This window comes from Idiotropiscis lumnitzeri, chromosome 1 (assembly GCF_059441095.1).
Source record: "Idiotropiscis lumnitzeri isolate Australia: NSW breed Sydney's pygmy pipehorse chromosome 1, RoL_Ilum_1.0, whole genome shotgun sequence".
In the NCBI taxonomy this organism is placed as follows: Eukaryota; Metazoa; Chordata; class Actinopteri; order Syngnathiformes; family Syngnathidae; genus Idiotropiscis; species Idiotropiscis lumnitzeri.
The window spans coordinates 31,479,688-31,504,934 of NC_142391.1; the positions used below are offsets into that span (position 1 = coordinate 31,479,688).

Sequence of the window (25,247 nt, forward strand, 5' to 3'; positions counted from 1 at the left end):
ATATTTTTTATTTAAAATGCATTTTTTTTTCTCGTGAAAAACATGCAAACTATTATTCATATTCCTCTTCACAAAAACAATAATTTTGTTTTGTATTAGTTTTTTCCTCTTACATGAAAAATGTTTTTTATCCTAAAAATAATTTTTAATATTTATTTCATTTTGCATCATTAAAATATTGCAATCTGTATTTTAATGCTGTAACTTGTGTAATTATTTTTTGTATTACTGTATAGTACCAATAAATGTAAATGTTTACTTCCGAAATGTTAAGTAAACGTTTACCTCATTAAACTATACTGTAGCAGTAACAACACAGATTGCCACGTGATACTTCCAGAAATGTACGTCGTAGTTGCTCAATGCTCAGGTAACGACCAATTACAACTCACCCGTTTTCTGAGTTTGGTCATGTGAAGTTTGCAAACTGAGTCGTGATTGGCGAGCAACTGTGATGTCATTTTCAATCAACTCCAAATGTGACAATAGAGGCAATCTGAGATGGATAAAACGGGTGGATTTTGCTGCGCAATGTTAATATATTATTATAAGACATATTTTTGAGTTAACTTCTCTTTAAAAACACATTTTAGGCAAACTTTAAAACACTTTAAAACTAACCCCTTTTTCAATACATTTTTGTCTTAATCAGAATCAGAATTTCCTTTATTGTCATTATACACAGTGTGCATCGACATTAGAGAGCTCCCCGCTCCAGTGCAATGCAACAATAATTTAATTATATAAATAAAATTGATTAATTTAAGATTAAATAATTAAATAGAAAATAAATGCAAAATGTGAAAAGTACATTAACATTTAAACGCTTGTCTGATCAACCAAATGATACGTTCTAAAGGAAATGTATTTTCAAAGTATCAAAAAGAAAGCGGGGGAAAAAAGCGCACCCATGTTCAGACATACGTCAACTTGTTCTTTTCCGTTCATTAAGAACATCCGCTTAAATGATTAACAGGTTTGTGCTGACGTGTTGCTGCTTTCACCTTAAATTAAGTCTGTACACGCCATACTTGATATTTGTTGCCGTTTGAAGCCGCTATCATGTGAGGACCCTTCGCTCCCTCACTCACGCACGCGCTAACGCGCACAGGTCAGGTGAGGAAGTGGGTGGACTTTTTCCCAGCTCTGCTCATTTGTAATGGAGATGTCGTTTTTGTTTGTGTTTTGTTTTTAAGCACATATCCGCTCACTTTGCTTTGAAGGTGACTCCCGCTTTATTGAGGGCCGGGTCGTAAATCCCCCGTGCTCTTGCCCAGGTTGAGCCGAGCGCCACTGTGCAGCTGTGGCCATTTCCTACTCGATTCTGATGCTGATTGGCCTCGTTAAGAGTGGCCATTGGCTCTTTTTGCACTGCCCGGCGGGATGTCCCACCACGGCCATTTTCATGGTCACGCCCCCCCGCGGGCATCTCGAGGTGGCAAACTAAACGAACCCGCGGGGGGTGGGAGGTTTCCACTAAAATGGAAACACTGGCTTATCACAAGGGGTGGTGTTGCTTACACGGTTTCACAACACTGAGCATTCCTCACACATTCTCCTTCCATCTACCAACTTTGCTGATCGTCTTTTGAAATACTAAATCATAACATTCATTTTAATTTCGTTTTGTTTAGTGCAAGACGGTATATGCACTATATTGTGCAATTAAAATAAATGTATTATAACTATTACGTTGGGTTTTTTTTTTTTACAATATGTGTCATCCAGAGCTCTGTTATTCATATTGAATACATAATTTTTGTTTCGAGGATGGATGGCCCAGCAACATATTCACGGTAAAATATTAACTTCTTTATTAAATATAACAGATTATGTTATAGGCATGTTTTAATGGAGCAGAATGTCCCAATGTATATACAAGCAGTCCACAGCTTTAATTTTACCGAATTGTTTCACTTATGTGATATATTTTTGGTAAATAAATAAGTTATGCAATCGAGATTAAATGTACTGCACTTTTCTTGCTTATGTGAATAACAATCTACATTTCTGCATAATAATGGCAATAATACAACTAAAATTGCGTCACAGAGGATCATAGTTAGTTTCTTCTATTTGATAATGCTCGAGTCATGTTTAGGCTACAATTAAATTAACTTAATTTCAAATTTAGAATTTACCGATGCCCATGTGCGGGCGACTCCCATTCGGAAATGCAGATATTTATATATTAACGAACGGATGGTTTGACTCCCCCACCTGTTCGAGCTCCTCCTTTGGCCCCCGCTGTGGTGAGGGATCCTGTGATAGGTCCACAGGACCCTCACCCCGGGTGGGTCTACCCTGCTGGGCAAAAGCCTCCCATCTTATAAAGCTTCTCCCCCTAAGTCACAACAGAAGTGGACGAGCACATGCACTTTTACGAACCAGTGGTTTGGGGTTTTACGCACGGCGCGTCGTGCTTTGTTTTCAACGTTTGTGAACTTTGCTATGACACTTTCCGGTGAATGCGAATCTTCCCCACACGCCGAGTTACCTCAGGCAGAGGACCAGATCGACATCGTGGGCGAGGATGAGCCCGAGCCCGCGTGCCGTTACGCCGACCTGGGCTCCGGAGCCGAGTTGGACTCGTCGGGGGCAGACTCCTCCGCGGAGAGCGAGAGCGGCTTCTGTTCCGCGAAAGCTGGTGGGGGGAGCCTGGTGAAGCCCCCTTACTCCTACATTGCTCTCATCACCATGGCCATCCTACAGAGTCCCATGAAGAAGCTCACTCTGAGCGGCATCTGTGACTTCATCAGCAACAAGTTCCCCTACTACCGGGAAAAGTTCCCAGCTTGGCAGAATTCCATCCGGCACAACCTGTCCCTCAACGACTGCTTCATCAAGATCCCCAGGGAGCCAGGCAACCCCGGCAAGGGCAACTACTGGTCCCTGGACCCGGCTTCGGAGGACATGTTTGACAATGGCAGCTTCCTGAGGCGCAGGAAGCGTTTCAAGAGGAATCAGCCCGAGTTCGGGAAGGATGGACTTGTATTCTACTGCCGGCCTGTTGGGCAACCTTACCCGGTTCTTGGGCGCGTCAACCCGGCCGCCGTGGGCTACTCGCCGCCGCAGGAGGGCGTTATGATGCCTCCCTCGTCCTATCACTTTTTGCCACAATCTCGGACCGAGGTCACTGGACCCAAAGACTTCAGAAACACGGAAACCAACGAGCCCACAAGTCGTGGCGCGCAGGCCAAGTGTTCGTTCAGTATAGACTCCATCATGAGTAAACCGGCTCCCACCAACAGGGGTACCCAGCAGAACTCCCTCGCTCGCCCCCGTTTGATGTCGAACCACATGGCATGCTTCGTCCCCACACTCCTGCATAACCCGAGAACTCCTTTTGGACCTTCTGCCATGCTGAGTGGTGCCACTTTCCTTAGTGAACAACTAAGACGTTCATATCCACACTGCTGATGTGTTGTCATTATTTTTATTATTTTGCTGATGTGTTTTTTTTAATTGTGTCATTATTTTTAGACACACGTTGCTCATTTCTTAAAGAAATATTTGGCCTGCATTATATTTATGTTGACATTATCTCAAAGGAATTCCTACATAATATCAAGACAGTGGTTCTGGAACTTTTTACACCAAGTACCACCGGAAAAAAATGCTCTCGGAGTACCACGATTACGAACAACTGGAAGCACATTGGTAGTTCAAAAGTTTCGTGACGCTTAATTTGCAAACACGTGAAATTGTTTCAAAACGTTTGGCTGGGAGTGTATTTTTAATATTGTTTGCCGGTGTAACATAATGCACAATTGGAACATTAACACAATGAAACTAAACAAAGTGTGCTTGAATAACGATTAAATTAAAATGTACAGCACAAATTGGATATAAATTTACCTCAAGAATTTGTCAAAAAAGCTGTTCTTCAGGTTTAAATCCAAAAGTATTTAACTGGAAGTTAAATGCAACTGAACTGTACTACGGCACTATTTCTATCACGTGCCGTTAGAGGGAGCCCGCGTAATACTGAGAATCACTGGCTCAGGCAATATAAGAGCCAACGATCTTAACCATTTTAACCATTTATGAAGAAATTCAAAGTTTGCTTGTAAATTTCTTTTCTGTGGTTCGAACAATAATTAACAGTGTTTAAAACACGAGGTTGGTGAAACTGCTGAGATTCTTGGATTCACTGTATTTTTGGATGGTGTTGCCATGATTTCATTGCTGTTTTTTCTCAATGCTTTCTTAATGTACGCTACTGATTGGTCGTGCGGGTACTAAAAGGATTATTGCAGCAATATGCTGATAGCTGACTGTTGTGTTTATAATTATCCTCTTCAAATTAAATATTGCACCTGGGAAAATACCACTTTGTGTTGCTTTGTCATGCATGTTATTTCTGGAGTCAAACTCACACCGAGTAGGCTACTCTACTTAGACGTACGGATGCTTGTTTTTAGCTGAGTAAAAATGTAAAAAGGGCAGAGACTGTAATGTACTTGAATACAAAAGTTAAGTCGTCGTGTTTTTTTCTCTGTTGTTATTATGTATAATATCAGTTTTTAATTATTTGTCATTGTGATAATAAAAAGATATCTGGACACAACACAACACATTTTTTCCATTTTATTAACGTGCATGCTACGGAAGAGGATTAGGGCCAAGAATGAAAATAAAAAGTTGGAAGGATCCTGACTTTATTCTCAGATATCTCACTTTAGAGTCAGAATTCTGCCTTTAATGTGAGAATTATGACTTTAATCTCAGAATTCTCACTTTAAAATCAGGATTCTGACTTTAATCTCAGAACTCTGACTTTAAGATCAGAATTCTCACTTTAAAGTCATAATTCTGAGATCAGTCAGAATTCTGACTTTTTCATTCATGCTGCTCATACTGAGTATGTATGGGAAATATCTTGCCTTTCCAAATCTGTCACGTCACCATTTTTTCCTGCCTTCAAATTCCCCATTGCCGCCATCATCCATTGCTATAGCTCACCAGCAAGATGAATGTCATCTTCAGTATTATATATGTGCTGTCATATACTACAAAGTATAGAACTGAAGTCAAGCAATTTCTTGGTTCTGCCACAAGAGGCCGCTCTTGACCAACTGTTGCTGCACAACTTTTTTTTATTGTAGGGAAAGCAATACGTTTAAGTACACTATTCGGTTACATGCTAATAGTAAAGTGCATGTTTAAAAGTGTGTTTATGAGATTTAAGATGTAAGAATTGATCAAAGATTGAAAACAAGCAAATTTAATATCAAAATTGTCCACTTACATAAACGTATATTATTGAGTATTAAACTATAACCGTGTTTTATACTGGATGACCCTTGTGAGTAAAAGCGACTTGGATAATGGATAGATGGATATTCTTTGGTACAGTCCCAACTGTCCAGTGCCATCAGTCAGAGTCTATTTTTATTTTCGCCCTGGACCCTCCCAGTGCTCTTTTTCTCCCTCCAGTGTCAGTTGTTCATGCTTATTAGGCAGCAAGAGGAGCTGTCTGTCACACTGACTTCTGTTCCGAGGGATGTAGCAGCTCTCCGTTGAGGACGTCTCTGTGCCCAGCGCTCTCACCACAATCAAGCCACCTTCTCCAGTTGTTTTTTCCCCTCTTTGGACCCTCTCCCGCTTCGACGATGGAGACGAGCCCCATCCCGGTGGTGACGGTCCAAACCACCCCATTCGATGACCAGCGGCCCGGTACCAACGGGCTCCGGAGGAAGACGGCTGTGTTCGAGGGGAAGAAGAACTACTTACAGAACTACATCCAGAGCGTCTTGTCATCTATGGACCTCCGGGACCGGCAGGGCTGCACCATGGTGGTGGGCAGCGACGGACGCTACCTGAGTCGCGGGGCCATCGAGGTGATCGTGCAGATGGCGGCCGCCAATGGGGTGAGTATGGGACAGGGCAGGGAGGTTTCACGCAACTATTCGACTATATTTTTCGTTTGGAAAATAGAAACGCTAAACTTTTAAAAACTAAGGTTAGTTTAGCGTTTTATGTGACAAAATGGTACCTCCACCAACCACTTGGGCTAATTGGTAGAGACCAAGATTCATTCTTGGGCCTTCTTCAGTTGACCTACCTGAAAACCATACTGTGAAAGTCCAAAAACTGTATCTTAACAGAACATACCAATTGTAGAATATTTCTTGAGTAGATAAAGGCCTAAATGTGCCGAGTAGTTTGCGTTTGTTCGACTGATAAAGTATCTTTACAGTGGTAAAGAATAATGTAGCTCTGCTATATTTGACACGCCCCAAAGAGTTTTGCTAATCAATCCATCCATTTTCTGTACCATTTATCATGCCAAAGTTTAATGATGAAAAAATAAATAAGCATATAAATTAGTTTTGAGAATCGTGAAAAATAAAGCCCTACTCTCATATATATATATCAAGAAGTGGTTACACATTTGAGTTTTAGATGGTAACCACATTTGTTTGCTTTTGTGAAGTAGTACAGGCTTTTTGAATGGTCGGATGGGTCAGAAGCGTGAGTGTAGACTTTGATGTGATCAGTTGGAGCATGTGACATGTCCGACATTTTTTAGTTAATGACTGCAGTTAATCAACAATTATTTTAATCATATTAAATTAGTGATCAAGCATGATTTTGTGATGGTGTTGTGTTGATGTTAGTGTGCAACAGAATAGGATAGAACAACAAGAATGATGCAGTGTTTCATAACTCAAGCAAGATGGTGTTGTTATTTGCTCTGACTGCATTTTTTGGTACAGGTGCCAAATGTAAATTGTTTAAAGGTTTATAGCTACTGGGAAATTGATGCTAGTTTTGTTAGATCATCTATTTATTTTTTTCTTTATTTATCTATAGTACAGTTTCGTGAGGCAAAGTTAAGCGATTTAGTTAAATCCATTACGTGTTATATGCCTTTATTATTATTATTATTCTAATCTGTACCCTTATCTCACGAGAATAATAAAAAAAAATAATTACTTCAGGCACCCTGGAAAAAAAATCGACAGTGACAGCTTGTATTTAAAAAAAAAATCTCAAGTCAAGTCAAGTCACTCGTATATCAATGTAGCTTTGCATTTAAATTAGAACAGAGGGCAGCTGCAAATTGGGTAGCCTCAGTCTGTAGCTTGTTAATCTGACTCGGGTGTTACAATCACGGCTGCTGCACCACTTTTGACACACGGAAAGGATCCGATTAAGTAATTATTTTTGTTAACACGAGGAAACATGACAGCTCTCCAAAGAATGAAAGCTGGATGTGAACGAGAAAATCCCCGTAGCTCCGCTCTGACATCTTCATAATTGCTTTGGAGCGCTTCCAAGGGAACATCTGAAGGGAATCTGATTCTGTTTTGGAGCCAAATGTCTCTGAGTATCAGTCTTATCAGCGCTTCCATCCATCCTGCTCTATTTTCCAGTCTAATGTTTTTTCCTCTCCACCTCAACCTCTTGGGTCGTTGGGCTCTTGAGTGGACAGGACTTAAGATAGTCCCAGTACTGCATATCATCCTTTAACATACGCACTATGCACGCTAAGGAGCATAAATACCCCTCTTATGAGGACACGCCTATTATGGGATGTTGATACTGTGACCGGGTTATAAGCAGCAGACAATTATAAATAGAGAGTGTGGCTCCCTCTGTTATGTTATTTTGGCTCCACTTGGCATAGAGATTTGGCTTTTCAAAGTGGCCTGTCTGTTTTTTAGTTCTAGTTGTCTCTGACATGAGGAAACACTAACATTTTAATATGTGGTGACTTGAGCTCAGACAGACGGCACATTAGCGACTGGTTAGCACGGTGGCTTCACAGTACAGAGGTGCAGGGTTTGATTCCAGCTCCCAGACTCCTGTGTGCCATTTCCATGTTCTCCCCGTGCCCGTGTGCATTCGGCTACTCCGATTTCCTCCCAGTTTCCAAAGACATGCATGGTTGGTTGATTGGCCGTTCAAAATTGGCCCTAGGTATGATACACTGTGTATGATACAAGTGGTTGTTCGTCTTTGTGTGCCCTGCAATTGGCGGGCGACCAGTTGAGGGTGTACTCTGCCTACTGACTGATGATAGCTGGGATAGGCTCCAACACACCTGCGACCCTTGTGTGGAGCAGCAGCTTGGATAATGGATGGATAAATGGATAGAGCTCAGACGCTCCCTCTAATTTGTTGTTCGGTGATAGTAACTAATGATTTCCGAATGGATAGAATGAATATTGTACTTTTCCAAAATGAAGATAGTATCTCGAGACTTGACCAAATGAAATTTGATCAAAATGGTCCAATGAGTACACTGTTACTGTATATAGCACTTTATCTGTGCTTTACAAAGCCTCACATTCACTAATTTGAAAATTAGTTTCTCTTTTTATTTGGGTTACTTTAACCAAGATCCCTCGCCATACGGTAGGCAAAGGTAGACCAGGGGTGGTTTTCAGTGTCATAACTAATTGCTGGCTAGGACAGTCGGATTCTTTATAGCAAGTTAGCCGGCTCTCCCTCATCGTGTACAGTATGCCTTTCAAGGAGGAATCCTTAACCGAGAGTAAATTAAAAACTTGTTAAATATTTAGTTTTTTTACTTAAAGCTTCATTTCGCTGGAGCTTGAGCTTCTAATCGCTGCTGCCACTGTATTGGGGAAGCATACATGTGTGTCCTGTGCCTCTGATGTGCAGATCGGTCGCCTGGTAATTGGCCACAATGGCCTCCTGTCCACGCCTGCTGTCTCCTGCATCATCAGGAAGATCAAAGCCATCGGTGGAATCATCCTCACAGCCAGTCACAACCCCGGAGGCCCTGGAGGAGACTTCGGCATCAAGTTTAATGTGGCTAACGGAGGTGAGGAAGGAAGCCTCATGTTTAAACTCTCATTTTCCCAAGCATGTTTGCTCCTTGATTGGTTTTTGTGTGTCCGACAGGTCCATCGCCAGACACGGTGATGGAAAGGATCCATCAGGTGAGCCGCACTCTCGAAGAGTACGCCATCTGCCCCGACCTCCGCATCGATCTCTCCAGACTGGGACGACAAGACTTTGACCTCGAGAACAAGTTCAAACCTTTTCGAGGTACACTGGTCATTATCCCTGGATCTAAAAAAAAATGTTTGGGTTTTCTGTGTTTTAGTTAACATGCAGTCATCCGTTACATGTGACTTAAGTTTCTCTTTTGCTGCCGCGATCGCACACACCCTCTCAATGTAAAAACCCAACAGCATCATTAGCTGGCACCTCAGTCACCGTTAATGCAGTGATTGGCCAGTTTACATGGCAATTATTATAAGCATTTTTGCTTATAATAAAGTGAAAGTGTTGTTATCATATTCTTAAAAGCATAAATGTAATCACGTTTCCCATCTTATAATTTGTTCATTTGCCTGTCCTTTCTCTCACTATTAACATGCCTGTAGATCAGCTCTCCGATGTGTTAATGTAGGTGTAGGCAAAGTGATGATTTTATTTTGCATTATCAAAATTCTTGTAATATTTGTTGTGTTTGTCTCCCAAAATTGAGCAGCTACAATTTTGGATGGATGGGTTTTAATTGATTTGTATATTTAAATTTTATTTCAAACATGCATCTACATTTTAGTGTTTTTCAATTCTCTTGTGTTCTCTCAATTTATTGTCAAAAAGAAACAAGAAAAGGGAGTTAAAGAATAGAAATAACCAACACAAGAATTATATCTATAGTTAATTATAGTGAAATTAATAATACATTTAAATGTCAGAATGATCACAAACTATTCAATGACTTGATTATTAAAATTAACTATTTGACATATTTTGTAAACGAATGACCTGGTCCACCTGTCCATTTTAAAAGCCAAATGTGGCCCCTCCGGTTACAATGACAATCCGTTTCGAGGTGGTGACTACCTGAATTTCTCCTTTGGAAGGCTACGCTATCAAATGCTAATGCAGTAACTAATCCTTACAGTAAATAATATGACAATACGATAAAATAAATTATAATTCAATGGGAAAAAAACAACTAAGGAAGGCGGTAACTGCACGTGCCATTTTGTGCTGTATGACAACATTTAACCCCTGTATAAAATTTGACTGTGATTCCAGTTGAGATTGTGGACTCCGTTGAGGTATACCTCCAACTGCTGCGAAACATCTTCGACTTCAGCGCCATCAAAGGTCTTTTGACAGGACCGGGGCAGCTGAAGATATGCATCGACGCTATGAATGGAGGTGAGACCGTTTACATCTAGTGGTGAAAGCCAACAGAGCCTCTTATAAGTGTTAATGGCATCTCCTCTGCTCTTACAGTGATGGGCCCTTATGTCCGTAGAATTCTATGCGATGAGCTCGGGGCTCCCGCTAACTCCGCCGTCAACTGTGTCCCTATGGAGGACTTCGGGGGCCGGCCCCCCGAGCCAAACCTGACGTATGCCTCTTCGCTGGTGGATGCCATGAAAGGGGGTGACTTTGGCTTGGGTGCTGCCTTTGACGCAGACGGGGTGAGATTCTCCATAGGCTCGCCGGGTTGCTTGCATTTGCAGAATAGAGGGTGATAAGCTGTGTGGAAAGATAGCGGGTACTATCACAGCTATTTGGCACTATGTTGACTCACTGCCACCTCTTAAGGAACAAAGTGGTTGTAAAGACTTGCTTGCTCGTGTTAAAACGGCGGCCCACTGTAAACTGCGCCTTAAAGCAGAGAGATTAGGGGCAACTGTTTAGGAGTTTTATTCAAGTTTTTCCAATTGTAAGTCTCAAGGGTCCACACAGCATCTTTATGGTTTCATGTCAGTTTTATTAGAATCACATTGCAGCAGTAATGTAGTGGCCACTAGTGTAGTGGTACATACTGCAGTTCAATAACTGGTCAGTGTCCACTCCAATACCACGCCCAAACATGGATAGAAGATGGTTTGGTATGTCAGGGAGGGCATGCTGTCTAAAAACTACGACAAAAACATTAGGTGAGTGACTCAGTGCTGATGGGACAAGCCGAAAGTCACAACACGTCATGTTTTATTTTAAAAAATATTGGTGAAGGCCCCGCAGGATGCATTACAAAAGTCACATTGCTTGTGAGAGAGAGAGAAGGCTAATTATCGTAAATCTTTGACTTACTGGTGGATTGCTACGAAGAGTGTAAGTAATATTTATTTATTGTCATGAGAAACAAATAAATAAAATCTGTATATGACAAATGTGAAGATAAAAAAAAGAGATTAGAGCTCAAGAGCAACATTGAATGTGTTTTAGATGCTTGAAAAATATACAGAGGCTGCATTTCTCAGTACATAGGGAAAAGGGGACTTGCTTTCTTTTCTGAATAAAATATACTAGTGACTGACACGGGAAAAGCAACTGAGATACTGAGGCCATAAAAAATACAATACAGTACAACTTTACTTTAGCGCATTTCACAACAGTTAGAGCTGTAACAAAGCAATAAGTAGTTTAAATTTTGATCCAATTGTTACCATTATTGCTTACTGTGGACACAGACACACACACACACACACACACACACAGATATAGCACATCATTTCGTGAATAAATGATCTTATCATCAGGAGAGTTATGTCATATGAGCTCCCATCAGGATCAAAACCTTCACAGTGATTGGTGGCGAGGGTGTTTGTAGGATGTTATGTAATCCTATCATCTTTATCTCGCCCAACTCTTAGCAGACACTGAACAACCAACTGGACTGCATCGACACATTCACAAATTTATGCAGACTGTTAACCTAAATAATTTAGTCATTACAACTTTGAGTACACTATCAAACCAATGAGAACCAGTAAAAATAATAATCAAAAATCCTGCCTCACAGTTTTGAGGTTCTGTGTTGAATTCTTGGCTTCTTGTGTAAAGTATTCTCTCGTACTCCTTCCAAAAACATGAATGTCATTGTACAATAATTGCCCGTATCTGTAATGCCAGTGTGAACGGTTGCTTGCCCTGTAATTGAGTAGTGAGTCCACGTTGTACCTTGCCTTCATTCAGATGGTGAAATATGATATATTATGCCTTTATATGGTATAATTGTTTCTATCAGGACCGCTACATGATCCTTGGGGAGAACGGCTTCTTTGTGAATCCGTCAGACTCTGTCGCCATCATGGCCGCCAACCTCTCCTCTGTGCCCTACTTCCAAAATCTGGGAATCAAGGGCTTCGCCAGGAGTATGGCCACCAGTGCTGCGCTTGACAGGTACCACACACCCACGCACACACACACGCACGGACACCTACGCACACACTCAACACTGCTTAGTGAGTGTTACGACGTGGTATTTCAGGGATCACACTCTCAGATGACGACTGACCTCAGTATAAATTTGCGATCATGTAAACCCGCCTCTTCCCTCTCTCACTCACTCACATGCACACATACTATACATGCACACGTTTACTCACAGCCTATAAATATGATGTGTTATGTGAGGGAAGAGTAGAGCAGGGGGCATTTAGCGAATGGGTGCCATCGCTAAAGTTAGGGCCAGTAAAATTATTCCATATAAGTGAATGGGGGCTGTTGAGAATACCAGCCTTGCATTTGCCACGCCAAGTGGACCAAATTTCTTCATACGCACACTTCATTTTTATATTATTAGATGTCCTCTTACTTTCTGTGATGATTCAGTGCAAATTTGTGGGTTGTTTAAGGATACGTGAGTAGAATAGTCAAAAATAAACACACGTAATAAAGTTTTTTGAGGCCCTTTCACTCTGGATGCTTCAGTATACTTGGAAGTCACACTTGTCCAAAAATTTATAATGAATAAAAAAAAAAAACATAAGTCAAGAGACTCATTTTTGGAGGAAATTTATTTTATAAAAACAAAGACAAAGAACAAGAGGACAAGAACAACAAAAATTCCTGTTCCCCAATTGTGCTGACGGCAGCGAACGAGTTCCGGTTGGATTAAAAACTTCCACTTCTGGCCCTAAAAGAAAATTTTTTTTTTAGTTTAAAAGTGCTTACCTTAACTAAAATCCCACATTGCATTGTGGGCAAAGGTAGACTCCTGGTCATTTATTGCACCTTTTGATGCTGTAAATAGTAAATCCATGTTGTGGTGAATGCCGAACGCTAAACTGATATGTCTCAAGCGTCACATAAATCGGGTTCCTCGTATGTCAAGGCATCACTGTATGAAACTCAAGTCAACAATTCCCTCCAAGTGTGGATCAAAATAAACAAAAGCTCTTGAACACGTTGACCAACTACTGATAGACCTCAACCAGGGTTGTGTTCCTTAACTATTTAATATCAGGCTTCCGGGTTTGAGTCAAGGAAGAACTCTAATTTCAAGTCCAAGTAAAGCTCCAGCATGCGGCGTTATTTGTCGGAATGCCAGACCAAAGCTTTTAAATCTCGGCTGAGCTATCGTCAGTGGAGACGGGTCACTGGATGCTATGTTTGGCAAAATATGAAGTCAGAGCCAAAAGATGATAATATTTCACTCCCTCCTCACTTTGAATGTACTGAGCTGCTTGTGGTGATGTTAGTAACCTGGACATTTGTGCTCATGTTAGGTGGAAACATTCTGTTTTGAGCTTCATGGGAGAGCCATTTTTTTTTCCTGTGTGGAATGTCAGGCTTTCCGTTCTAGCTCTCCGTCCCTGAGGACAACATTGGTTTACTCTTATTTGGTCATTTGTCCCATCCTCATGTAAACAAGTGCACTGGGCAATCTGGGGGATTTATTTGTGTTTGGCATGATTCATGGATGGATGGATATGCTCTGTATACCCACACTCATATTTAATCTCAAAATCCAAGAGAGAGTGATTTGGTCTTATTTTTCACTTTCCTGAATACCAGGAATTAAGTTGCAATTGTATATTGATGATATCTGATATTAGTTCCTGTCGTTTCCATCTTAAAACCTCCGTGGGCGGTGACTTTAAAGTCCAAACATAGTCATAGTAATGTGTTCCCTTAGTCAAAGCCAGCGGCCCAAATATGATTGCTGTTGACGTTTTTGTCAGAAAAACTCAAGAAATCCTTCAAAAAGATTCTCAATTCATATTTGCAGTTATGTTGCTGTTCCCTCACATGGTAGCTCCCCGTTGTTTCATGTCAATCTGAACTCTGTTTGTTGCAAACTAAAACAACAGTATCTATCAATACTCTCAAATGAATACTGCATTTTTCCAAAGAGTTTTTTTGTGCAGTAATAAAGATGATATCATTCTGATGTTATTCTAAAAATGCGTTTGAATTAAAAAAGACCTTCCACCGAATCTACAATCGATGTAAGGATCCCCCATATGCATTTCAGAAAATAAATCCAGTGCACCACTATTTGTGGAAATAAAGTATTAAAATACACTCTCAGTTACATACACACAAATGATCACGTCTCCTCTCCGCGGCTCACTTTCAAAGGTGACATGAACTAAAAGGTTCACAGACTTTGTTCACTTGCCTTGTTAAAGTGGAGGACCTGTTAGCTCATCATGAAACAATTGATTTGCTTCATTTGAAAGTTCACGTTAACTTTTTACGAGCAATTGATTCTATTTGCCAGAAGAGGGATAAAACGCCCTTCATAACGATCTTTTAAATTTTTTTTTGTAATCTTTTTAGGGTAGCGAAAGTCATGAAGCTGGCACTGTACGAGACTCCTACCGGTTGGAGGTACTTTGGGAACCTGATGGACTCCGGCCGTTGTTCCCTCTGTGGGGAGGAAAGTTTCGGGACAGGTACCGCATCTCCTCGGCGCTAACTCGAATGCAAATGATATTCACATTATTTAACATAAAACACAGGAGCCTGTTGCTATGACAACGCTGTCATATTTTGTCCAAAAAGTAATTAAGGAATTAGGCGGCTTGGCTCAGTGGTAGAGTGGTTGTCTCTTAACCAAGATACTGAATCCCCAGTCGCTCCTGATGCTGCATCATCAGTAGGTAAATGAGGAAACAGTGTAAAAGTGCTTTGAATACCTAAGGTAGAAAAGTGAAAGCCAATTTACAAAGCACAGGAGCCTTTAAAAAAATTCTCACATGAATTTGGTAGGATTTTTTTTTTCCAATTAAATTTTTTACTGATTAATGTCATGAAAATACTACGCATATTCGTGGCAGTGGCCCCAACAGGCTGTCAAATATTGGCACGGTATGTTTGTGGAGGTTTTTTTTTTTTTTTTTTAAGAGCAATCGCCAGTATTTTGGAGGGCTATAGGACTTGTGTATGGACACTGGCGCAGTTTCTAAAAAGTAGTCAATTTGAACGTAATACTTATTCTACTACTTTCCTCCCCACAATTTGCCAAAAAACTCTCATGAGGACTCACTGAAGCATTTAGCATTTGCGAGGTCTTCTTATTTTGGCGGGGAAGATTTATAATGGATGTCCATTTATTTAGCTTTATTCTGGTTTTTACAACAAGTGCCAAAACTCTTTCCCCTTTAGTACAGTTTATTACTAATCAAAAAGAAGGCCAAATAAAAAATCAAAATAACTCTTTACCTCTTCTATCTTTCTTTTTTACACACCATCATTCTTTGGCGGGCGAGTGCATCCTGACTGCTGCCTAATAGATGTGTTGGCTGTGACCCTGGCTGCGTGTGTAAATAATCTCCATTCTTCTGCTATAAAAGGAGACTGGAGCTCTCTTTGAATGGCTGCAACATGCAGACAAGACCCGCTGAGGCATACAAGCACATTTGCTGTGTCTACCTGCCTCCAACTCTGTTTGTTAGAGAGAATACAGGGGATAGTGCAGGTCTGCAAGTGTAGTAAAGAGCAAACGTGACTGCTTGGAAGAGAAAAGTGAAAGGAGCACCCAGAGGAGCTTGTCTATCCTTTTAAGGCCAAAAAGCTCAAAGGGGGTGTTGCAGTAAATCATCTCAAATGCACAGGACTTTTCCCATTTTACAAACTCGCTGTCATTGCAGCTTTATAAATATGGATTCTAATTATTATGCTACATTCCTTGACCACAAAAGCCATTTAGAAAGAGGTCCGTTGGGTTGTCGTCACGTGACAAGCGGATCTGATGCATTATGTGATCCCAGACAAAGGGAGACAGAAAGCAAGACTGGGATTAAACACTGGCGACAGTCACTTGCCCAACAGATGCGGATCCGCTACAGCCGCTCAGGAAGAACGAGAGTGTATTGCCAAGTGTAAGAGAGATGCCTCTTTTTTTCATTTGGTCCTTTTCTGCCCCACACCCTTTTAGGGAAGTCTTGCTCACACATTAGTTCTTGTTAAAATGTCAATGTGTTCACAATAGAAACTGTGCAGCTGACAAAGTGAGGCCGCCTAATGGTTCCCCATTGAGGAGTGTTAGCTCATTGTGTGCTTATGTGTCTAATTGGCTGGCATACGGTGAACCAGTGGACAATAAGGTGTCACTTCTTGTCCTTTTGAACTGGTTATTTGGGACTTTAGTACTTAAGTATAGCAAAATGTTTCTGAATGTCTTACTATACTTGTTCATGTGGCTCGTTGGTCTAGTCGTATGATTCTCGCTTCGGGTGTGAGAGGTCCCGGGTTCAAATCCCGGACGAGCCCTGGTGTTGCCGTTGTTAGTGGTGAATATTCAAGTACCACTTTCCTTTATGTAGTAAATGTATTTCCTTGAGATGGACACTGCAATTTTTTAGGAACAAACGTCTAGTAACTGTGATATTTTCAGTTCATGACGTAGTGTGTTCACACATAGATATTACAATTAAATACTTTGCACTTAACTCCTGAACTACGTTGCTAACCAAAACAGCAGCACTAGCCGAAGCTTGTAAACTCTCAAATAATAAAATGTAAAGACCTACTACATGTTATAAAAGCGTTCCCTTTCTCAGTATTAAAGATGGTCTAATGTGGCCATCCATTAGCATTCCAGAAGACTCTGACGTGTGTATGTTCTTGGAGCTACAGGTTTTTGTTGTTCTTGACATTTCACTGCATTTCTTCATAATAGTGTATTTTAGTTAGTTTTAAATGCAATCATAACAAAGTATAATGGTATTCCAAAATGACTATAGAATGAAGGCCCCTTCACAGCCAGTGTCCCTACAATGGCTTGGGTGACTCGTGGTTGTGAGTAGTCTAGGGAAGAACGTCAGCGTTTTTAGGTCATTTTATCACATCATTGCTTTTATGAGCAACGGAATTCCTATTAAACACGAGCAATAACTGAAGGCTTGTCTGTAAACAGTATGTTTCTCTGCAAATATCATATACAAGATGGAAGCACTGAGTTGAATTATAATTATTTTTAATGATTAAACAAAGTGTTTCTTCTACAGGTTCAGACCACATTCGTGAAAAAGATGGTTTGTGGTCAGTACTGATGTGGCTGTCTATCATGGCCGCTAAAAAACAGAGTGTGGAGCAGATTGTCCGTGAGCACTGGGCCAAGTTTGGACGCAACTACTTCTGCAGGTAAACACCAGGGCTGCTTCTTTTGTTTGGAGTTATCTCGCCGTGAAATACTCATGCACGTTTGCAACTCACAAGAGAGTCCATTGTACTGCAAATCATCATCCCTTGTATGGATGAAGCCAAACATAACTCCTCAGCCTTCACCTTTGTCTGCTCCTCCTCCTCCTCCTCCAGTCGGCCTCCCCTGTTGCTCTTATTTTAACATCTCCCCCGTGAGGAGCATAGATAGTGAGTTAATGTTCCTGTTGACAGTTGCTGCGGCAGCTTTGTGCATTCTCACACTTTGCTTAGCTGACGCCAAGCTCCAGGTACGCATAAACAACACTTAATGTGGGAACAAAAAGTTATATAGTGCCTGTCCCCATTAGGTCGCAGGTGAGCGGGAGCCTATCGCAGCTGACTTTGGGCGAGATATACATGGTACATTCAGGACTGGCTGCCAGCCAATAACAGGGCAAATATAGATAAACAAGCATTCATTCTCACATTCACCTCATAGATAATTTAGAGCAGGGGTGGGCAAACCTTTTCATTGGTGGGCCACAATGGCTTCTAAAATTTGACAGAGGGGCTGGACCGGGAGCAGATGGACTGAGTGTTTTGGTAACCTCACCTCATCCGAGAAAAAAATAAATATAGGATATAGAGTGAACATATGCTTTAATTTGAAATGAAAATGAACAAAAGTATTATAAGAGAATATTTTTCGCTCTTTGACGCACCACTGTGTCTTTTGTTACTAACAATTTGATTCTGAGTTCTGCGTGCATTTTTTTATTTTGAGAATTCTCACCTGCGCTTCACTAGTGTTTGCTTCCTTTACAAATTAACATGTAACATGCTTATTGAACTCATTATTTTCAAATGCGTTTTATACATAACACAACAAAGAAGCTTATTTTTAATTTCAATGGGAACAGTGTTGCTAGTCGAGTAAGAGGCTCCACCCCAAAAAAAACCCAAATAAACATTAACACGTTTTTTTTCATTTAATTTTTTTCAATTTCGGCGGGCTGAATTAATATGTGTAACATGCATGTGGTCCTTGGCCCATAGTTTGGCCATGCCTGATTTAGAGTCTCGAATGAATATATTTTTGAAATGCGCATAATATACAGTACTGTAACGCACGGAAAAAACTATTAATTTTTGTCAAATTTGAAGTAAAATAAAATATGCCGACGAATGACTGTTTGTGTCAGATTTGACTATGAAGGCCTGGAGCCCCGTGCTGCCTTCTACCTGATGAGAGATCTGGAGTCGGTCATCTTGGACAAAGCATTCAGCAGCCAGAAGTTTGCTGTAGGAGATCACATGTACAATGTGGAGCGGGCTGATAATTTTGAGTACATCGACCCGGTGGACGGAACGGTAGTGAGAAACCAGGTGAGCACTGATTATGTAACATATGACATTATAGGATTGTCTTTTATAATATAAAAAAAATCTTTAAATCATTCCTTAAAGAGGGAGTTTGCAGCTTAAAAAAACTCTTTGTCATATCAGTCATGTGTTCAAACTGTCTCTCCTGACACAAGATAGTATGAAATAATCTTTTGAAAAATCACCCCTCTCTGGCATAATTTGATGCCTCTAATTTATTTTAAATATTATTTTTATTTATTTTAAACCCAACATATTAGAGACGGGACAAATAGTGTCAGGCGTGTGTCAATCATTTGCATGCACACACTGCAGCCACGTGCAGACACCCCGCAGCCTCGGTTTTCAATGTACATTCCAAAAAAAGATATAAATGTGAACCGTTGTTTGTATGTGATCTGCAATTGGCTGGTGACCAGTCCAGAGTGGACCACATCTTTAGTTAGGGCAAAGTCAGCTGGGTTAGGCTCCAACTCTCCCTCAACCTTAATGATGACAAGCACCATCGAAAATGAATGGATGACTATCATAACAGACACTTTCCATTAGTATTTATCATTTATTTTCATGAGTCTGACCTATTTTGCTTCTGCCAAGATCTTTTAGCATAATGTGTTTATTTACAATTTTGCCTTTGCGCTTGTGTATAAAACCATGACCTAAAAATAGAGCACCCCCTTATGTCCATGTGAACTAGGACTTTAACAGGCTGGTTTATTGTAAATGCCTGCTTTTCTCGCCTCCTAAAACGTAATATTTAGTGTTTATTTGCTTTCATCCATCAACACATTATCTGATCCGCTTCTCCTCACGAGGTTCGCGGGCATGCTGGACTCTATTCCAGCTGACTTTGGGCAGTAGGCAGCGTACAACTTGAACTGGTTGCCAGCCAATTGCGGGGCACACAGAGACGAACAACTATTCACACTCACAATCACACCTAGGGACAAGAGACCCGACTTCTTGGTAAGGCTCGGTTGGCTCTTCCTGCTCACATTCATACGTCATCATTGTTATGTTTGGAGTCAGGCCACCCACACTGCTTCATCTGAGGAGATCCATGTTTGGATATGATGGTGGATCTTCCATTGCAAAGCATAAACAGACACGCAAACAACACACTCACACACACACACCCCTACACACTCTTGAGAAGTCTGTGTGCACTTCCTGTATGCGTCCCCGTCCTCCATCTGACTCCCCATTGGGGCTCTTCTAAAACATCTGCCGTATGACACTTGCCCCACCCTGCCACATGCCTGACACACGCACAGATGCACACACGCGCGCCAGCACTGCACTATGCTTTGTGCTTACTAGCAGTGGTACTATAAACACGCATACCAACACCCTGCCACTTTGTGCGACAGTTTTATAGAGAGCGAGAAGAACGTCAATCACAGTGCTGATGAGAACAAAGTGTTACCACGGTTATAGTTTGGTCCCTCATCTCCAAAATGTGGTTTTAACCCCGTTTGTAAACCCACCAGGCCCGGTTGCCCCCAGTGTGTGTTATTGTAGCACACATTCCTGCCAGGCCAGAATTCTATCAGCTGTCGCCTCTTACTCTCCAGGAGACAAGAACACACACAAGTAAACATACATAAGCTTACACACATACTGTACCTTTTTGATTGACCCTCCAAACATCGGAAGCTGGCACTAAAGGCATAAGTTGTAGAATTCCGTGTGTAGCGTCAGAGACGACAATAGTCGGACACTTGATTAGGTACACTTGTAAAATTTTACGATACTCATGGGCCATATAATGAAAATATTAGACACCTCTCTCTGGATGAGGTTAATGACCAATTACTAATGAACAAACTTATTTTAGTTGCCCAAGGCAGTGTGGACATACAATAGAAAAATGTCACTTTAAAGTCTCAGTTGTTGAAAACATTGTGTGACATCATATCCCGTGTAGTTCTACTGCTAAGATAAGATAAGATAAGATGTCCTTTATTAGTCCCACAATGGGGAAATTTTCAGTGTTACAGCAGCAAAGATATAGATCACACAGAGTCGGCGGCGTAATGTAGCCGTTAATGTGTAACATTAGCAGCAGACATTCATAAAAAGCATGCAAATATACACAGTATAAACGTATCTAAGTGTAAGGAAACACTCCTAATGCCTGTCCATTATACAGAGGGGGAAACGATGTCATGATAAAAACTACTGAATGATTGAAAATACTGCAATGATAAAAATATTGCAATGATAAATCACCTAATCACCATGGCTTCCATTTTGACAAAGCAAAGATCACATAAAAGCTTGCTTCTCCATTCGAATGTTTGATTTTGAAGATTTGTAGTTGAGTTCATGAAGTCTCTGTAGTTGTATTTTTTTTAAAACATATTTTTTTCATTATTACTTCATGTTTTTTTTTTCTTAACATATTAGCTGAGGGACAAGATGTGTATTTACATTGAGCTACTGTTTCTATTTTGTTGAAGTCGTTGCTGAGTGGAAGGAATGCATTTGTGTTCTTGAATAGACAGTATTACAGCAACACGTGACACATTACAGTAATAAATGTGGCTTGTATGCACACCCATGGATATGCTTGTTGATAGTGACATCTAGTGGATATTTGCAGCTGTTTCTCATTGAAGATGATCCCATTGTGTATAAATCTAAATACTATATATAAATATGTGTGTGTATTTATTTATATATTTATATAAAGTTTTTTTCATTTGTTTAAACATACCAAAGAAAGATAAGGATAAAAGCGAAAAGAGATGAAACCTGAAAATAAAAGCAACGGCATGCACTTTTCTTTCCAGGGTTTGCGAATCGTCTTCAGTGACGCGTCCCGTTTGGTGTTTCGGATGAGCGGAAGCGGCGGTGGCATGGGCGCCGTCGTCCGCATTTATGCTGAAAGCTTCGAGAGAGACCCTGAGAGACATAGCAGAGAGACGCAGGTACTGTATGTGTGGTTGTGTGTTGACAATGCCTTCATTAGAACTGGCCTTATTATGTCTATGTGTTACTTCATGTGACTTTGTAGCATTTCTACTAATTAAAATGGCTGGCTCTGGTGCTGGGATGGGCAATGTATATTAAACCAAACTCATAAAACTGCAAAATAGCGAGGCAGGTTGCAATTTACCATACAGTTTCATAACAATGTATCTTACACTATCCCATAACCTCTCAAATTTAATTAAATAAGGGTTCTATATCTTATCAAAATAAATATAGCATAATGAGATAAATTATGGTATAAATATGTCAAAGTGTAAGTGGAGTTTTCACGTCATTTTCATTGTCATTGTCATTATCCACACCGCTTATCCTGTACAGGGTCGCGGGAGGGTGCTGGAGCCTATCCCTGCTGACAAGGGGGCGAAAAGCGCACTACACCCTGAACTGGTCGCCAGCCAGTCACAGGGCATAACATAAAAATGTAACCTACTAAAATTAGGACTTAATTATTGTAGTATTGCAGTGTTAGAGAAAAATTGGGATTTTTTTAATCATAAACTGAAGATATGTCAGCGTCTACTTCATACAGTAACTTTTTTTGTCTCATGAATTTGTTGATCTTATTGGAAAAGGATGACACACTGTGGCAACCCCTGGTGAGACAAGCCAAAAGCAGAAGTGTTTTGATCATGAAAAGTTTTCCTCATAAAATTATGATCTTTCTCTTTCTTGTAATACAACAAATGTATTCTTGTGCAGTTAGGACTTTTATTAGCACGCCATGTCAGCCATGGCTTTGAACTGTTGTTTTGGAAAAGTGTCAACCAAAAAACAGTCCCAAAAAAGCACAACATGCCTATATTTGATGCTTCGATGCTGAGTTGACGACTTCAGATTAAAAATACGTCCAAGTTCATTTAAAACACGGCTTCCATGACAGCATCATACATGACATCATATTAGTTGCTCAGTTATAAATAGCATTCTAATGAGTCACTAGTTGGAATCCCCTGATGGAGCTTCGGTATGATTCACATACAACATACAATGTGTCTATTGTTTTGCATCATACTAATACAGTATATTTTCCCATACGCACTATTATACAGTATAATGAGTGTCTACATAGATGACAAAAAACAAGAAAAAAACAAATAAAAAGAAATGGGAAGATTAAAAAGTGGGCACTTGGAACCATCCTTGTACCCAGATTGTTCGTGTCTGTGTGCCAAATTTGCAAAAATGGTAAACTAGACTTGCTCCGACACGAAAACCAACATGCGCCAGTTGATTTCACCAAACATCCGCTGTCTATGAAAATAGAGCACATGATGCCATCAGAGCTCACTTGAGATTCTACCACTCAAAATATGAGGGATGTCACGTCATAATATGAAGGGCTATTACCAAAGGAAATAAAATTGATTCAAATTGAAAATCTGATTTCGGTCAATCATATTGCCCAGCCCTAATTTTCCATTTTTGAGGTTCCAAAGTTTAGTGAAAGATTTAGCAGTTCTTGCCAAGTACTATGTCTAAGCAATGCCATGCTGTGTGTTGCTTCATGCAGGTGGTGCTGGGTCCTCTCATCGCCATCGCGCTCAAGATCTCCAACATCCACGAGAGAACGGGACGCCGCGGCCCAAGCATGATCACATGAGCGGAAAGAAGAAAAAGAAGAAATACCCATTTCAGTGCATTCAAAAAGCACCTAGAAAACATCCCTCTGCGACAGGGATTTTTTGAATTATGGATGAAAAATGTGCAAACAAGGCTAATGAATGCGTTTGTGCATTTATTTGTTTTATGGAGTTGTTTAGCACCTATCAGGAATTATTAACTCACCTTCAAGCTGAGACACTTTTTTCCCCCCAATGTTGTTTGTGCCACTATAAAACACTTTAATATAAAGTCAAGCAGGCAATGCATCACAGCTAATAAATTCTTGTGAAATGAAAATGATCGAGTTTTATATCAAAATCGGGATTGAGAGGTTTACATAGCACATTAATCAGCGGCCCACTAAAATTGGTCCCATTTTGGCTCCTGACCCACAGTTTGGGAACCATTGGATTAGCAGTATTTAAGGCTGCTGCATGAAGACAAGAGGAAAAGCGTTCATCTTTACAAGGTCTGAAAGGGACACAGACAAACGGTGTTTCCTGTAGTTGCGAGTTGAGGATGTGCCAGTGGATATTTTCACAGATTTCTTTTGCCATCTTCAACAGCGACTTGTTTTTGCACCTTATTGCACCATCTGGTGTTCGGTTGTATCGTTCCGGGATGTCAGGGGTTATATCTGGCCAAAAGCATCGTTTCACAACACTTCAGTCGTTAATCAAGCATTACTGGTTATCAGTGTAGGTCGTATTGTTGAAGGGAAAATGTGTTAATATCACAAGAATATGTGATTTTCCTCATATTTAGCTGCTCTCCCGTCCTAAAATAACGTAACAAAAAATGGAATATCGCTATACTATTTGTTTTTATCTATTTTGTCCAAAGGTGGAAGAGGAAAATGAGCCAAACAATTTTAACTCATTAAGTGAATAAATACTAATGATAAATTATAATGAAACTGAATTTATATTGTAATAATTATAGCACAACATATTATTCAAATGTAATGTAATGTAATAAATTGGATGGTAACTAAATCATTTAAATTAATGTAATAAATATTGTAAAATTAGATTACTTAGTATGTTAACAAAATGTTGCACCGTTGAAATCTAAAAGTTATACATTTAAATTGAAAACAAATCATCAATTGAAAATAGTATGTAAATAAAAATTATTCTTCTATTAATTAGGTAAAATATGAATAAAACTACAAATACTGCTAATAAAACATTTTCATTAATAATGTTTACATACAGTGTATACAGTATATCCATTTTAAAACAGAAGTTTAACATATATAGTGAAAAAAAGACAAGGGCATTGAGCGACACGACACGTATTTTACTTCAGAAAAATTCTCAAGGCGCACCATTAAACATAATGTCAACCTTATGTGAGGGCTGGATCATATCCAATGCTATGTCTTCATAAATGTCTCTCTCCTAATCACGTTGCACACTTGAATACAATGACAATAAAGGGATTTCTAATTCTAATTCTAATCTAATCCAGACATGTGTCGTCCACTTGCTCCACATAACATGTAGTCTACATCTTCCCATTCTATGGTACATCCTCTCCTCGTCCGCATGTCGCAAAAGAAGAATCTTCGTATTCTGGCGGCTGCTCCCAGTTCCCCGTGCAGTCTGGGCTTTGTGTAGCGTCTTGTCAGTAGAGTGGAGGTGTCAGGCTCAGAACCACCTGAATCCCTTCCAGGACCGTGTTCCCCGGACATTGATGGCACCTCTGGGATTTTTCGTAGGATGGAGGGGAAAAGCTTGGCCTCCTAAACAAAATGGTGGATGCATGTGGGAAAGGTATTATGTTGATGTCATCTATAGACCATAGAAACAACGTCAAAACATTTAGTGTTTGGGGTTGCACTGCCAGATAAAACTCTAAATTATTTCATCACGTAACCCGCGCTTCCCACCTGCTACTGCGGCATACCATTACAAGAGTGGATTTGA

The 25,247-nt window shown here is 40.3% G+C and overlaps 2 protein-coding genes and 1 non-coding gene across 3 annotated transcripts; all 3 read left to right on the plus strand.

Annotated features, from left to right (window-relative positions):
- The first annotated feature begins 2,388 nt into the window (after positions 1 to 2,388).
- On the plus strand, positions 2,389 to 3,420 carry foxd5 (forkhead box D5). The gene has a single exon (XM_088306780.1). It carries the CDS (start codon positions 2,452 to 2,454, stop codon positions 3,418 to 3,420), a length of 969 nt encoding a protein of 322 aa, XP_088162906.1. The 5' UTR covers positions 2,389 to 2,451.
- Positions 3,421 to 5,467: 2,047 nt separating this feature from the next.
- Positions 5,468 to 23,624, plus strand: pgm5 (phosphoglucomutase 5). Its single transcript, XM_088305660.1, has 11 exons — positions 5,468 to 5,873; positions 8,638 to 8,800; positions 8,881 to 9,027; positions 10,036 to 10,161; positions 10,240 to 10,430; positions 11,987 to 12,141; positions 14,527 to 14,642; positions 17,199 to 17,334; positions 18,537 to 18,720; positions 21,513 to 21,650; positions 23,225 to 23,624. The coding sequence occupies exons 1-11, from the start codon at positions 5,616 to 5,618 to the stop codon at positions 23,312 to 23,314; spliced, it is 1,704 nt and encodes a 567-aa protein (XP_088161786.1). The 5' UTR covers positions 5,468 to 5,615; the 3' UTR covers positions 23,315 to 23,624.
- trnap-cgg (transfer RNA proline (anticodon CGG)) lies at positions 16,390 to 16,461 on the plus strand. Its single transcript has one exon. It is a non-coding gene; the product is annotated as a tRNA-Pro (tRNA).
- Positions 23,625 to 25,247: the final 1,623 nt, after the last annotated feature.

What these genes read in the sequence shown, in the direction of transcription:
- pgm5 (XM_088305660.1), top strand. Translation starts at nt 5,616, where the DNA reads ATGGAGACGAGCCCCATCCCGGTGGTGACGGTCCAAACCACCCCATTC. An exon ending in AGATGGCGGCCGCCAATGGG is followed by an intron (nt 5,874 to 8,637) that starts GTGAGTATGGGA and finishes TCTGATGTGCAG; the next exon opens with ATCGGTCGCCTGGTAATTGG. An exon ending in GGACGCAACTACTTCTGCAG is followed by an intron (nt 17,335 to 18,536) that starts GTAAACACCAGG and finishes TGTTTGTGTCAG; the next exon opens with ATTTGACTATGAAGGCCTGG.
- foxd5 (XM_088306780.1), top strand. Translation starts at nt 2,452, where the DNA reads ATGACACTTTCCGGTGAATGCGAATCTTCCCCACACGCCGAGTTACCT.